The 13,356-nt window shown below is 45.3% G+C and overlaps 1 protein-coding gene across 7 annotated transcripts in view; it reads left to right on the top strand.

Annotated features, from left to right (window-relative positions):
• Positions 1-13,356, top strand: part of TMCC3 (transmembrane and coiled-coil domain family 3) — a 287,838-nt gene that overhangs the window by 269,547 nt on the left and 4,935 nt on the right. For 5 of the 7 annotated variants that reach the window (XM_042992904.1, XM_042992907.1, XM_042992903.1 and 2 more), the window contains exons 2-3: positions 4,908-5,824; positions 9,652-9,787. In XM_042992904.1, coding sequence (XP_042848838.1) covers positions 4,908-5,824; positions 9,652-9,787 — 1,053 coding nt within the window. Of the gene's footprint in view, positions 1-285; positions 350-4,228; positions 4,294-4,907; positions 5,825-9,651; positions 9,788-13,356 lie in introns of those variants that run through there. The other 2 variants (XM_042992905.1, XM_042992906.1) reach the window with 2 other exon arrangements.

The raw sequence follows: 13,356 nt of genomic DNA, 5'->3' as shown, positions 1-13,356 counted from the left end.
TATTCCACAATACTGTCTCACAGTAAAGATAACTTGGATTAAAGGTCATGGAATTTGCACTGTTAGCTGCGACTTGTATGGTTCCGTCTCTTTATAGATGAGGAAGTTGAAGCCCACAGACGTGACCTGATTTAGCTAACGACGTAACTAGTTACTGTCAGTGCCGAAACTGGAACATGCATCTCCTGATCCGCACGGTTCACGTGCACGCTGACTCCGGGTGATCCGTGAACCTTTGTCCGCCCTGGGTCCCGCCCTGGGTCCCGCCCTGAGACAGCTGCACCTTGCACTTGCCCTCGGGGCCGGCTCCGGATGACGTGGGGGACGCCCACAGCTTTCTCCCCAGCACGTATGTGAAATTTCACTTTGGGTTTAGGGAACGCATGGGCATCTGGTAACGATGTGTACACGTCGCCCTTCATTACCCTGCAGAGCGAGGGCTATAAAAGGCTATAAAAAGGTGTGACCCGACAATAGTTTCAACCTTCTACCCTCATCAGACATTTTCAACTGAGATTTGCTGACAAGCAGTGAGGTAGATTGATTTGAGCTCTGAATGCTGTTGCTTTCCCCAGCCTGGACCGTCGAGGACATGCCAAGCATTGTTGTAGTTTTAAAGTGAGCCAGAAGTCAGCCAGCTCTCTGTGTGCAAACGCTCCTGGGTGTTCGAGGCTGTCCTGGCCCAGCAGTCTGTAAGGGAGGAGGCAGTTGCATTGCAACACCAGCGTTGGCTGGCCAGCTGCCGTGGGGCTGAGGATTAAAGGAAGAACGGGAGCTGACTTACTATTGCATTTGGGAAGGTAAGGTATAAAAGCCTCTGCATCTTCCAACTTGGTGGACTTCTCCAGAGCCAAGCAGGTTTCAGTGGATTTTTAAAAATAACTTAATCTGATCTTCGAGCTCCAGAGGGCAAAAGCGAGGTCTTTAGAGTGTCCCAGACAAAGTGGAGCAAAAAAGACAAGAGTGTGTGATGATTGGTCAAAACTAACGCATGCCTTTAGAGGTGAGGCTCACGGTTACCCCTAGAGATGGGGGTGATGTACTTGTGATGGAAGGGGGCACGGGGAGCTTCGGTTCTGGTTGTTGTTGTTGTTGTTGTTACTGTTTTTTACTAGGTCACGGTTATACAGTATGTCCAGTTTGTGACAGTTCATTGAGTATTGAGTTTTATTACTAAATGTGTTCTTTTCTGTATGTAAGTTATACTTCATTTAAAGTTTAAAAGTCCTTATTTGTGGGGTGCCTGAGTGGTTTGGTCAGTCAAGCATCTCATTTTTTATCGCGGCTCAGGTCTTGATCTTAGGGTTGTGAGTTCAAGCCCTGTGTTGGGCTCCACACTCACTGGGCCTAGAGCCTACTTAAAAAAAAAAAAAAAATCCTTATTTGTATTTGTGTTGTGTTGCTGCACATTGATTCTCGGAAAAATCTCCATTTTTTTTTCCTTTTAATTTGGGAGACAGCACGAGTGGGGGAGAGGGCAGAGAGACAGAGAGAACTCCCAGGTTCAGGGTTCAGTCCCATGAACTGTGAGATCATGACCTGAGCCGAAACCAAGGGTCAGACGCTCAACTGCTGAACCATCCAGGTGCCCCAGAAAAGTTTTCATTTGGTTGAACCTGTTTGAAATGGTATAGAACTTACTACCCAGCTGTGGGGAAAACATCTCTGCCTGAAATGTTCAGGTCTGTATGGGAAGAACATCCAAGGTCACTGTCTTGGTTCTATTAAAATATAACTTAAGTGATTTCGGAGTGACTCTCCTGGAATAAAGAATGATGTCATCCGAGTTCGGCAAACATTATCGATAGTCTCCTGTGAATAGGGACAGTGCTAGCACTACAGACCGGGTGTAGGTATGACAAGTCTCTTCCCTAAAGGAGCCTGTACCCGGGATTGGGGGGGGTGGGGGATGAGTCATGTGGCACCGTGAAAGCACCATGGAGGACCACAGAAAGAACAGGCAGCTTTCTGATGGAGTAGGGAAAGCTTCGTGGAATAAGTGGGATTTTCCAAGTGGAGCTTCAAGAATATGTGGGATTTAAAAAAAATGTTTTAAGTTTATCTATTTTTGAGAGAGGGCACAAGTGGAGAAGGGGCAGAGAGAGAGAGAGGGAGACAGAGAATCAAAGCAGGCTGCAGGCTCCAGGCTCCGAGCTATCAGTGCAGAGCCCTACGCGGGGCTTGAACTCACACACCATGAGCTTGTGACCTGAGACAAAGTCAGCGGCTTAACTGAGCCACCCAGGCGCCCCTGGAATATGTGGGATTTTGATAACCAGAAGTGGATGGGTGGCAGGCATTGTGAATATCATTCATATGAGAAAATCCATAGGACATTCCCCTACATTCTGGGAACTTTGGGTTGTAAGGTTCACTTGAGATGAATGGCATCCATTAGGTGCAAGGTGAGGCCTGAAAGGTAAGCTAGGGCCTTATAGTGGCTGGGTTGTATTATTCAATCTGGGAGGCTTTGGGGAGCCAAAGAAAGTTTCTGAGAAGTAGAAAAGCATGATCAGATCAGTGAATCCCTGCAGTGATACAAATTTGTAGGCTCCTGATTGTGTGGTTACCACAGATTACCCTGTCTGCCCCAGATAAACATTTTCTAGATTTAGTGCGTTCTCTGTTAATGTAATTTGAACCCATTCCTGTTTGGGTTCACTAGTGAGCCATAGATACAGAGTTTCCTTGAGCTCCCTCTGGTCTTCTCTAGGACTTGAAGATGATTATCCCATACCTTCTTTATTCCCTACGCCCACCCGTCTGTCTTGATCAGGTGACGTCAGAATTCCTTTCTCCTTTTTTCTAGTCTTACAAGTGACTTGGCATTTATTTACTTCCAGCCTTTCCTTTGTGACACTCTTCTGCCAGATAAAACACCCAGTGTCTCTTATTCATAGCAAAATTGTGTGTTGGAAGAGAGGGGCCAAGAAATAATGTTAACAAACTTTTGTAAGTTGTGTAGGAGGACTGACTCACCAGCCTGGGATTGTGTCCCACTATGCCATTGGGCTCCCTTCTCTGGGAGAAAGCATTGGGCAGGATTGTGCATGGGACAGAGTGTTAATACTTCATTGTTGGAAATGAACACATTCGAGTCTGGGTCACTTAGGCAGGGTGAGGTGTGTTAATATCTTATTAATATTTTGCTATTTCTGCCTACTGTTCCTTTAAAAAAAAAATAACTTGTGCTGAATATTGTCTCCCATTTGGTTTCCAGTGAGACTCTGTATCAAGGGATTATTCTAATCAAGAGGTAGTTAACTTGACAAATCAGATGTTTCAGTTTAGAGGTTACAAATCTTTCGAGGTTGTGTTCAGACTCTGCAAAGGCTTGTCTTTAGTCCTTTGGGGACACCTTGGTAGAGTGTCCTGACACAGACAGAGAACCCCATAAGGGTGACTTGAATTCAGATCCTGGCTCTTGATGTCTCAGTTTATACATACATGGGTTTAACATAGTCTTTACTTGGCATGGTAGGATCAAACAAGACACATATCCATGGTACCTGGCACCCAGGCTCCCTTCGTCTTTCCTTTTCCCTTTCCCTTGCCCTTTGCCCTTGCCCTTTGCCCTTGCCCTTTGCCCTTGCCCTTTGCCCTTTGCCCTTGCCCTTGCCCTTGCCCTTGCCCTTGCCCTTGCCCTGTCCCTGTCCCTGTCCCTGTCCCTGTCCCTATCCCTTTCCCTTGCCCTTGCCCTTGCCCTTGCCCTTGCCCTATCCCTTTCCCTTTCCCTTTCCCTTTCCCTTTCCCTTTCCCTTTCCCTTTCCCTTTCCCTTTCCCTTTCCCTTTCCCTTTCCCTTTCCCTTTCCCTTTCCCTTTCCCTATCCCTATCCCTATCCCTATCCCTATCCCTATCCCTATCCCTATCCCTTTCCCTTTCCCTTTCCCTTTCCCTTTCCCTTTCCCTTTCCCTTTCCCTTTCCCTTTCCCTTTCCCTTTCCCTATCCCTATCCCTATCCCTATCCCTATCCCTATCCCTATCCCTTGCCCTTGCCCTTGCCCTTGCCCTTGCCCTTGCCCTTGCCCTTGCCCTTGCCCTTGCCCTATCCCTTTCCCTATCCCTTTCCCTATCCCTTTCCCTTTCCCTTTCCCTTTCCCTTTCCCTATCTGTTGCCCTTGCCCTTGCCCTTGCCCTTGCCCTTGCCCTTGCCCTTGCCCTTGCCCTTTCCCTGTCCCTGTCCCTGTCCCTTGCCCTTGCCCTTGCCCTTGCCCGGCACAAACCTGTGGTGCTCAGTGATACTTTGCACTTCTTCCCCAGGTGGCCCTTGAGTGAGAAAGCCATTTCACAGGGTATTATCACTTGCTGTTCTTTTTTTTTAATCACTTCCGTTGTGGTTGGGTTGTTTATTTCCACCTGTACACACTGTACTGTTACTCAGTTAGTAAAATTAATTTTGCATCATATTATCCCATCACATCTGCTTAATGATTCCAGTAAGAAAATAATTTCTTGTGTTGATGATGAATGTACCTGCTGGAACTTTTCCCTCATTCTTCTTCTTAAGTGATTGAGGTCTGAACTGGGTGCATTTCCCACAGTGTCGAAATTCACCGTGCGTGGAGCATGGCAGGCACCCTAGTTACCTGGGCATCTGGGGAAACTAGGACTGAGGGTAACCTTGTCCCATTATGCATTTTCCACCCTGGCAACTGACAATTACATGTAATCAGGCAAAACATTGGAAGCCCTGGGAAACCTGAATCTCATAGTACACATGGATGCAGGAAGGAGTTGGGCTGTCCTCTGTTCAACTGGGAGACTAGTAGGGAGTTTTTATCTTAGGAATACTTGCAGTTTAAAGATCTGGGACCTGAAGTATGTCTGTAGTGTGTGCCCAGATTCTCTCACAGTAACTGTGCCTTTGCCTTCAAGTCTTCAAGTGCTTCCTCCCTGTCTCTTTCAGGTAGAGCGACATGACATGAACACCCTAAGCCTGCCCCTGAACATTCGCCGAGGGGGGTCCGACACCAACCTCAACTTTGACGTACCGGATGGCATCCTGGACTTCCACAAGGTCAAACTCAGTGCGGACAGCCTGAAACAAAAAATTCTCAAGGTGACAGAGCAGATCAAGATCGAGCAGACGTCCCGCGACGGCAATGTTGCAGAGTATCTGAAACTAGTCAATAGCGCAGACAAGCAGCAGGCAGGCCGCATCAAGCAAGTCTTTGAGAAGAAGAATCAGAAGTCCGCTCACTCCATTGCCCAGCTTCAGAAGAAGTTAGAACAGTATCATAGAAAGCTCAGGGAGATCGAGCAGAATGGAGCCTCCAGGAGCACAAAGGACATTGCCAAAGACAACCTGAAGGACGTGCCGCACTCCCTGAAAGATGCCCACGCGAAGTCTCGAACTGCTCCCCACGGCACGGAGTGCGGGAAATCGGGCATGCCGGGCGTGTCCCTCACCCCGCCCGTGTTCGTCTTCAATAAGTCCAGGGAGTTTGCCAACCTGATCCGGAATAAGTTTGGCAGCGCCGATAACATCGCTCACTTAAAAAATTCCCTGGAGGAATTCAGGCCTGAAGGGAGTCCGCGGGCCTATGGGGGCAGCGCCACCATTGTGAACAAACCCAAGTACGGCAGCGATGACGAGTGTTCGAGTGGCACGTCAGGCTCCGCCGACAGTAACGGGAACCAGTCCTTCGGGGCCAGCGGAGCCGGCACGCTGGACAGCCAGGGCAAGCTCACCATGATCCTGGAGGAGCTGAGGGAGATCAAGGACACCCAGGCACAGCTGGCCGAGGACATCGAGGCGCTGAAGGTGCAGTTTAAGAGAGAATACGGTTTTATTTCTCAGACGCTGCAAGAGGAAAGATACAGGTATGTCAGACTGTTCTCTTGGAATTCTTCTAGAAGCATGACTTACTAAGTGCAGAGAGATTGCTTGGAAGTGACACGCTCGTGGTTGTGTTTTCCATGGATATGGATGTGGATCAAAAAAACATTTAAAATCAGTAGTGTTTTCCATACTTCGTGATTCTAAACTTTACAGTTTGTGACGTACAGGTTGATACTTCAGAGAGAGTTGTGTGAGTCTGTTAAAATGTCGCTGTATAGTCTGTAGCTCATGTGCACGTGGAGTTCCTTCTTAAGCTCCAGTAGACTTCTGTCATAAAGTTTTGTTACACTAATTCGTAGATCTGTATTTTATTTTCCTCCACGATAACTGTCAAGTAAATGACCCATTGTATGGTTGGGGAACCTGGGTGACTCAGTTAGCTAAGCGTCCTACTTCGGCTCAGGTCATAATTTCGCGGTTTGTGAGTTTGAGCCCACATCAGGTCAGCACAGAACCCACTTCGGATCCTCTGTCTACCTCTCTCTCTGCCCCTCCCCTGCACGCGTATGCTTTCTGTTTCTGTCTCTCTCAAAAATAATAAATAACCATTTTTAAAAGAAATCACTGCATTGTTCAACAAGGTAGATTTTCTTTGGCACATTAATCTTCAAGTTTTTATATAGTGTACATTTTTTTTATGTACGATATTTTGCTCACTAAACTTTTCACCATAAATAGTTTTCAAAAGAAATCTTAAGAGTAAAGTATAAATTCAAATCTTGTGGATTATATTAGCTAATTTTATTTTTTTATATTAGCTCATCTTTTTAAAGTTTATTTATTTTGAGAGAGAGAGCACATGCACAATTGGGGGAGGGGCAGAGAGAAGGAGAGACAGAATCCCAAGCAGGCTCCACGCTGTCAGTGCAGATCTCTATGCAGGGCTCGAACCCACAAACTATGAGATCATCGCCTGAGCCGAGATCAAGAGTCCAATGCCTAACTGACTGCGCCGCCCAGGCACCCCTATGTTAGCTACTTCTAAAAGGTATTTATAGGCTAGATTTTATGTGCCTATAACTAATTAATAAAAATATTAATAAGTGATTTTCTACTGTTTGTCAGTAAAAAGATTCCCCAAAGTTTGTTTTGTTTTGTTTTGTTTTTTTAAGATTTTAAGTAATCTCTGTACTAGTGTGGGGCTTGAACCCACAACCCTGAGATCAAGAATCACATGCTTGCTACCAACTGAGCCAGCCAGGCGCCCCCAAAATTGTGGTTGTTTGTTTTGTTTTTTGTTTTTAGTCAAAACGAACATGTTAACTTATAAAAATGTAGAGAAAAAGTTAAATGCCCATGGGACACCTGGGTGGCTCAGTCAGTTAAGCGTCCAAGTTTGGCTCACGTCCTGATCTGGTGGTTCGTGAGTTTAAGCCCTGCATCAGGCTCTGTGCTGACAGCTCAGAGCCTGGAGCCTGCTTTGGATTCTGTGTCTCTCTTTCTCTGCCCCTCCCCAGCTCACATGCTGTCTTTCTTTCTCTCAAAAATAAATAAGAATTTTAAAAATTAAAAAAATATTAAAAGAGGGGCGCCTGGGTGGCTCAGTCGGTTAAGCGTCCGACTTCAACTCAGGTCACGATCTCGCGGTCCGTGAGTTCGAGCCCCGCGTCGGGCTCTGGGCTGATGGCTCGGAGCCTGGAGCCTGCTTCCGATTCTGTGTCTCCCTCTCTCTCTGCCCCTCCCCCGTTCATGCTCTGTCTCTCTCTGTCTCAAAAATAAAAAAACGTTAAAAAAAAAAAATTAAAAAAATATATATAAAAAAAAAATATTAAAAGCCCATTACATATTGTAAGGTTAAACTTTAAATTTAACTTACATACTTTATATCTCAAAATGGTTTTAAATGTATTAAATTGTAAATGTGGCTTTTTTCAGCTCTTATATTCTATGAAACCATTTTTTAAAACTTTCAGCATACATCTTTGACTCTAGTGTCTTTCTCACATAACTATTTTTGAGTCACAGGTTTTCCAGAAAATACTGACTTCAATTCCATCTGAATAGTTCGGGATATACTACTCTTTAGATCCAAATTTTATTCCAACTCACAAATACCCACTTATATAAATTTAGGGTAGTTTCCTCATTTGTTGTGTAGTTATGTTTGTGATTGTCCAAGGGTTAGCCTCTGACTGTATCGTTTGCTGTAAGAGATCCTTAAAGGCTTTTACACCAACATTGGGTACCTATGAAGTCCTATCTGAGAATAATTATTAAATCTTCATTAAATTACTTTTTTTTTTAAGTGTATTTATTTTTGAGAGAGAGAGCATGAGCGAGCGTGTGGGGGAGAGGCAGAGAGAGAGGGAGACACAGAATCCGAAGCAGGCTCCAGGCTCTGAGCTGTCAGCACAGAGCCCGAAACGGGGCTCAATCTCACGAACTGTGAGATCATGACCTCAGCCAAAGTCGGACATTTAACCGACTGAGCCACCCAGGAACCCCTGCATGAAATTACTTTTTGATCTCACTTTTTTTCTTGAGGTATAATTGACATATAATCTGTCTCCCTCCCTCTGTCTCTCTCTCATATGATTCTGTCAGGTGACCTATATAAGCATCTAACACTGACATTGATAGAAGTCATTCCAGGCTAATGTATTACCCAAATAGTGCTTCCTGTTTTCAAATAAACATTCTAAGTTTTCAAATATAAGACAAATCCCTCTTCTTTGAGGGAAATGGGAGGTGGGAATGACAATCTTTGTTCTTCCGTTACTTAAGATTTGGACTTTTGGGGGCGCCTGGGTGGCTCAGTCGGTTGGGCGTCCGACTTCGGCTCAGGTCATGATCTCGCGGTCCGTGAGTTCGAGCCCTGCATCGGGCTCTGGGCTGACAGCTCAGAGCCTGGAGCCTGTTTCAGATTCTGTGTCTCCCTCTCTCTGACCCTCCCCCGTTCATGCTCTGTCTCTCTCTGTCTCAAAAATAAATAAATGTTAAAAAAAAATTAAAAAAAAGATTTGGACTTTTGGAAATGCCACTTGTAAGTCATTTATAATTTCTTTCTTTAAAAAATTTTTTTTAAAGTTTATTTATTTTTGAGAGAGAGAGGGAGAGGGAGTGCCTGAGTGGGGGAGGGGCCAGAAAAAGGGAGACAGAAGATCCGAAGTAGGCTCCATGCAGGGAGCACAGAGCCCAACGCCAGGCTTGAACTCACAAACCATGAGATGATGACCTGAGATCATGACAACTTGGTCGCTTAACTGACTGAGCCACCCAGCCTCCCCTATAATTTCTAATGAGTTTAATGTTTTTATCAGCACTAAGTTCCAAGAATTGAAACATGTTTTCAGAATCAGAGTATGCCTTGGGAAATGGAGTTAACTCTAGTGTAGAAGTTGGTTCTTTCCTTACGGGCTCTCTGGGCTTGAGAGCCATGCCTGTGAACCAGAAGGCGCTGTGCAGGCAGAAGGGGTGGTGGGGGGACACCAGCAGGTCCTTGTCTCGAGCCGGACCCCAGACAGCCCTCCCTGTCCATTGACCGGCACTGGTGAGTGCATCAGGCCTGTTGTGTCATCACCGCAACTCCTCCTTACAGCAGCCCTTTTGGGCAATTCTTACTATTTTCCCCATTTCTCAGCTTGTCTGATGAGGTGGGAAAGCCAACTTCGGTGTGCGTGAAACCTCAGGAGTGAGGACGCAGAAGTTAATGTGACAGAGACCAGTGCTTTTAGCTGGAATTCACGGTTAGCCAAAAGCATGTTCCCTGTAGCTGGACGTATTCTTTCGGAAGCATAGTCTTCCGGGGAATGAAAACCAGGAGACCTTTGAAGTGTCACACTCAGAATCAGCTCCTGTCTTTGCAAAGGTACGAGCGACTGGAAGATCAGCTGCACGACCTGACGGATCTGCATCAGCACGAGACAGCCAACCTGAAGCAGGAGCTGGCCAGCATCGAGGAGAAGGTGGCCTACCAGGCCTATGAGCGCTCACGGGACATCCAGGTACCGTTCCCTTCGCCGTCAGGCACTCAACGCGGGCTCTTCCCAGCCTTTAAGTCGTTCAACGAACTCTAAATGCATTATCCCATAAACCCGACAGGATTCCTGGCACGTGCAGCAAAATGTTTTCTCTGCACAAACATTCTCTACCTTATTAACCCCATTAGCTCATGTTCTAGGTGTCACTGAGTAAAGAGGCTATTCTCTGTGTAGTTATTTTGATTAACAAATATTTATTATCTACCCAAGCCCATCGCCTATAACCTCTCCTCCCTCCCCGCCCCCTCTACCACCCCTACCAAAATTGCAAAACTTTTTAAATATGAGGCAAACCTTGCCTTCAAGAAGCTTACTGACTAGATGGGGAGTCAGGATTGGGTAACCTGCCAAACGGCTCAAGCAAACGTGAACAGGGGCCAAATTATGTGACCCAGACAGTAAAAGCCACAGGATTCAGACACACAGTGCCCAACAAGCTATGAACGGGTGGGACGGTTGGTCATTTTGCGGTCAGATACTAGATTTTAGTCCCAGGTCAGCCATTTACCAGTTATGTGACCCTGAGCAAGTCTTGGATATGTTTGCTCATCTGTAGACTAAGAATAGCTTGGATATTTGTAAGAATTTCAAGGACTCGAGTGCATACCATATACCATACATTAGCAGAGCACTTGCCATGCCTCCCTTCTCTCTCCAGCTCCTCCTTACAATAACCCTTTCGGGCAGTTCTTACTATTTTCCCCATTTCTCAGCTGTGGAGACTAAGGCAGAGAGGTTAAGTGACTTGGACGAGGTTTTGCGGACAGTCCTTGAATAATGAATGTGAATGAATGTCCAGAGAGGGTGGGACTTGGCAGGGATCGGTAGGATCTGGATGGATGGATGGATGGATGGATGGATGGATGGAAGGGGTTGCTGAGTCAGTGTAAACAAAAGCACGTCTCAGGATTAATGTGATGGCAGCACTGTAGCGAAACAGCCCTAGTCTTCCTGAGTGCTTTTTTTTTTTCCTGCTACTAGAGGGTCTCTTTCTTTTCTTCTACTTTCACTGAGATAATTGACATACAACTTTGCATTAAAGTGTACAACATAATGATTTATATAGAGAGAGAGCGCGAGCGAGCGCGCGCAAAATGATCACCTAAGTGAGTTAACATCCATCACCTCACATAATTAACACATTGTTTTCTTGCGATGAGAATTTTTGAGACCTTCTCTCTTAACAGCTTTCGAATACGTAATACAGTACTGTTAACTGTAGTCAGCTGCGTTACACATCACATCCTCATCTTATAACTAGAAGTTTGGACCTTTTGACCACTTTCACCCATTTCCCCTACCCTCCACCCCTGCCTCTAGGAACCACCAATCTGTTCTTTGTTTCTATGAGTGTGTTTGTTTTTTCAATTCCACATATAAGTGAGATCATACGGCCTGTTTGTCTTCCTCCGTCTGACTCCTCACTTAGCATCATGCCGTCAGTCCATCCACGTGTCACAAGTGACATGGCCGCATAGTATTCCATTATGTATATGTGTAGCACATTTCTTTATTCATCTGTTGATGGACTCTTAGGTTGTTCTGTGTCTTGGCTGTTATAAATAATGCTGCTGTGAATATGGGGGTTCTCTTCTAGAAACTGGTTTCATTTCCTTCGGGTATATACTCAAAAGTGGAATTGCTGGATCATAGGGAGTTCTAGGTTTCATTTTTTAAGGAATTTCTATATTGTTTTCCATAGTGGCTGCAGCAGTTTACATTCCTATTGATCTTCTTTTTTTCTTTTTTCAAAGTTTATTTATTTTTGAAAGAGAAAGGGAGAGAGGGACAGAGAGAGAGGGAGATAGAGAATCTCAAGCAGGCTCTTTCCTGTCTGTGCAGAGCCCGACGCGGGGCTCGAACTCACAAACCATGAGATCGTGACCTGAGCTGAAATGAAGAGTCAGACGCTTAACCGCCTGAGGCACCCAGGGACCGTCATCATCTTTTTTAAAAAAGCAAAAAGGTAGGGGCACCTGGGTGCCTCAGTCGGTTAAGCATCCGACTTCATTTCAGCTCCCGTCGCGATCTCACGATTTGTGAATTCGAGCCCCGCATCGGGCTCTGCACAGATAGGAAAGAGCCTGCTTGAGATTCTCTGTTTCTCCCTCTCTCTGCCCCTCCCCCACTCATGCTTACTTGTTTTCTCTCTTTCTCTCTGTCTCTCTCTCAAAATAAATAAACTTTACAAAAAAAAAATAATTAAAAAGCAAGAAAGCACACTCTCCAAGTAGAGCTCAGCTCCATTTTTACAACTTGTCTTTGTAGGCAGTGGTGATTTTCTCCAGCCATACTTTATGAGGGAGAAAACTGAAACTTATAAAGGGAGATTTTTTTTCCCCCACAGTGTGTGAGCTGGAGTTTCAGCTGCCCACGTTTTGTTCTTCTCTGTGTCGCAGGCTGTGAGTCTGTGCCAATCCCAGGCATCTACTTGGATGTTTCTGGGATCCAGAGCATCAGACGGAGCTGGTGGGAAACCTTCTACCTCTGAGGACCAAGGTGTGGGAGACACTAGGGAGGTTTTGCCCTTGCTCTGGGTTAGGAGACTTAGCATCACCATTGACTGGTTTAAAGAATGTGACCCATTTAAATGTTAAGTGTTGCAGGGTGAACAGTGCAGTCAGTTTTATTAAAACATTCTGTTTTTAGAACATGTCTGGGATGCCACTGGATTATGTCTAAATATGTGGTTTTCTTATTTAGGGGATAGTTTGGGTTAGTGTTCTTTTTTCCTTTTCTTTTTTTAAAAAAAACATACTTTAAAGATGAACGAGTAAGATAAAGTGAGGGACTTCAGAAAGCAAGCTTCACTATATAGAGTAGTTCATTTGAACATTTTTCTGGTTTCGTCTCCAGCTCACAAATGCAAAGAGGACACCTGTCTGTGTGACTATAGAGTCTTCTTTGTTCAGATAGTGAGAGTCCTGGCTCTACCGCTTACCGTGTGACTCTGGATAAGTTAGCTCCCTGGGCCTCCGTTTCCTCATCTGTGAAATGGAAATCTCATCAGTGAGCTTCACCTCAAAAGGCTGTCAGGAGGATTAAATGGATAATATATATAAAGTACTTAAATCTTCCTGACGCATAGCAGGCAGTCAAAAAATAAATGCCGGCTGTGTTTTCTGTTAAATTGGTGAGGAGCCCTATTCCTCGGGGCTTTTCACAATCGGGCCCGCTCAAGTTCATCTTCAGTTCGCGTTTGTTTTGTTCGTACAGGCAGGGTTCTACAGTGGGAAGAGCTGCTAAGGTGAGGGTGGCTGTTGTCCGCGGGGAGGCAAGGGTTTTACTGTTTTAAGAAACTGAGTTTTGTTTTATTAGGATTCCCAATTAAAACAGGCTTAAGCATAATTCAGTCCGTCCTCTGTCCTTGTCCCCAGTTAAGTTAAACACTGGATCCAAAGAAGCGCTAAGAATCACGGGGCCATCACTTAGTGGGTGCTGTAACTAAAATTCCTTGCAACTCACTACTTAATTTTCTTGGATCTTTCTTTTGGTAAAAAATTTGATAGCAGTTCCAAGGAATTCAGTTCTGG

The sequence above is a fragment of the Panthera tigris genome, chromosome B4, assembly GCF_018350195.1.
Source record: "Panthera tigris isolate Pti1 chromosome B4, P.tigris_Pti1_mat1.1, whole genome shotgun sequence".
In the NCBI taxonomy this organism is placed as follows: Eukaryota; Metazoa; Chordata; class Mammalia; order Carnivora; family Felidae; genus Panthera; species Panthera tigris.
This window is presented reverse-complemented; position numbering and strand designations above follow the sequence as displayed.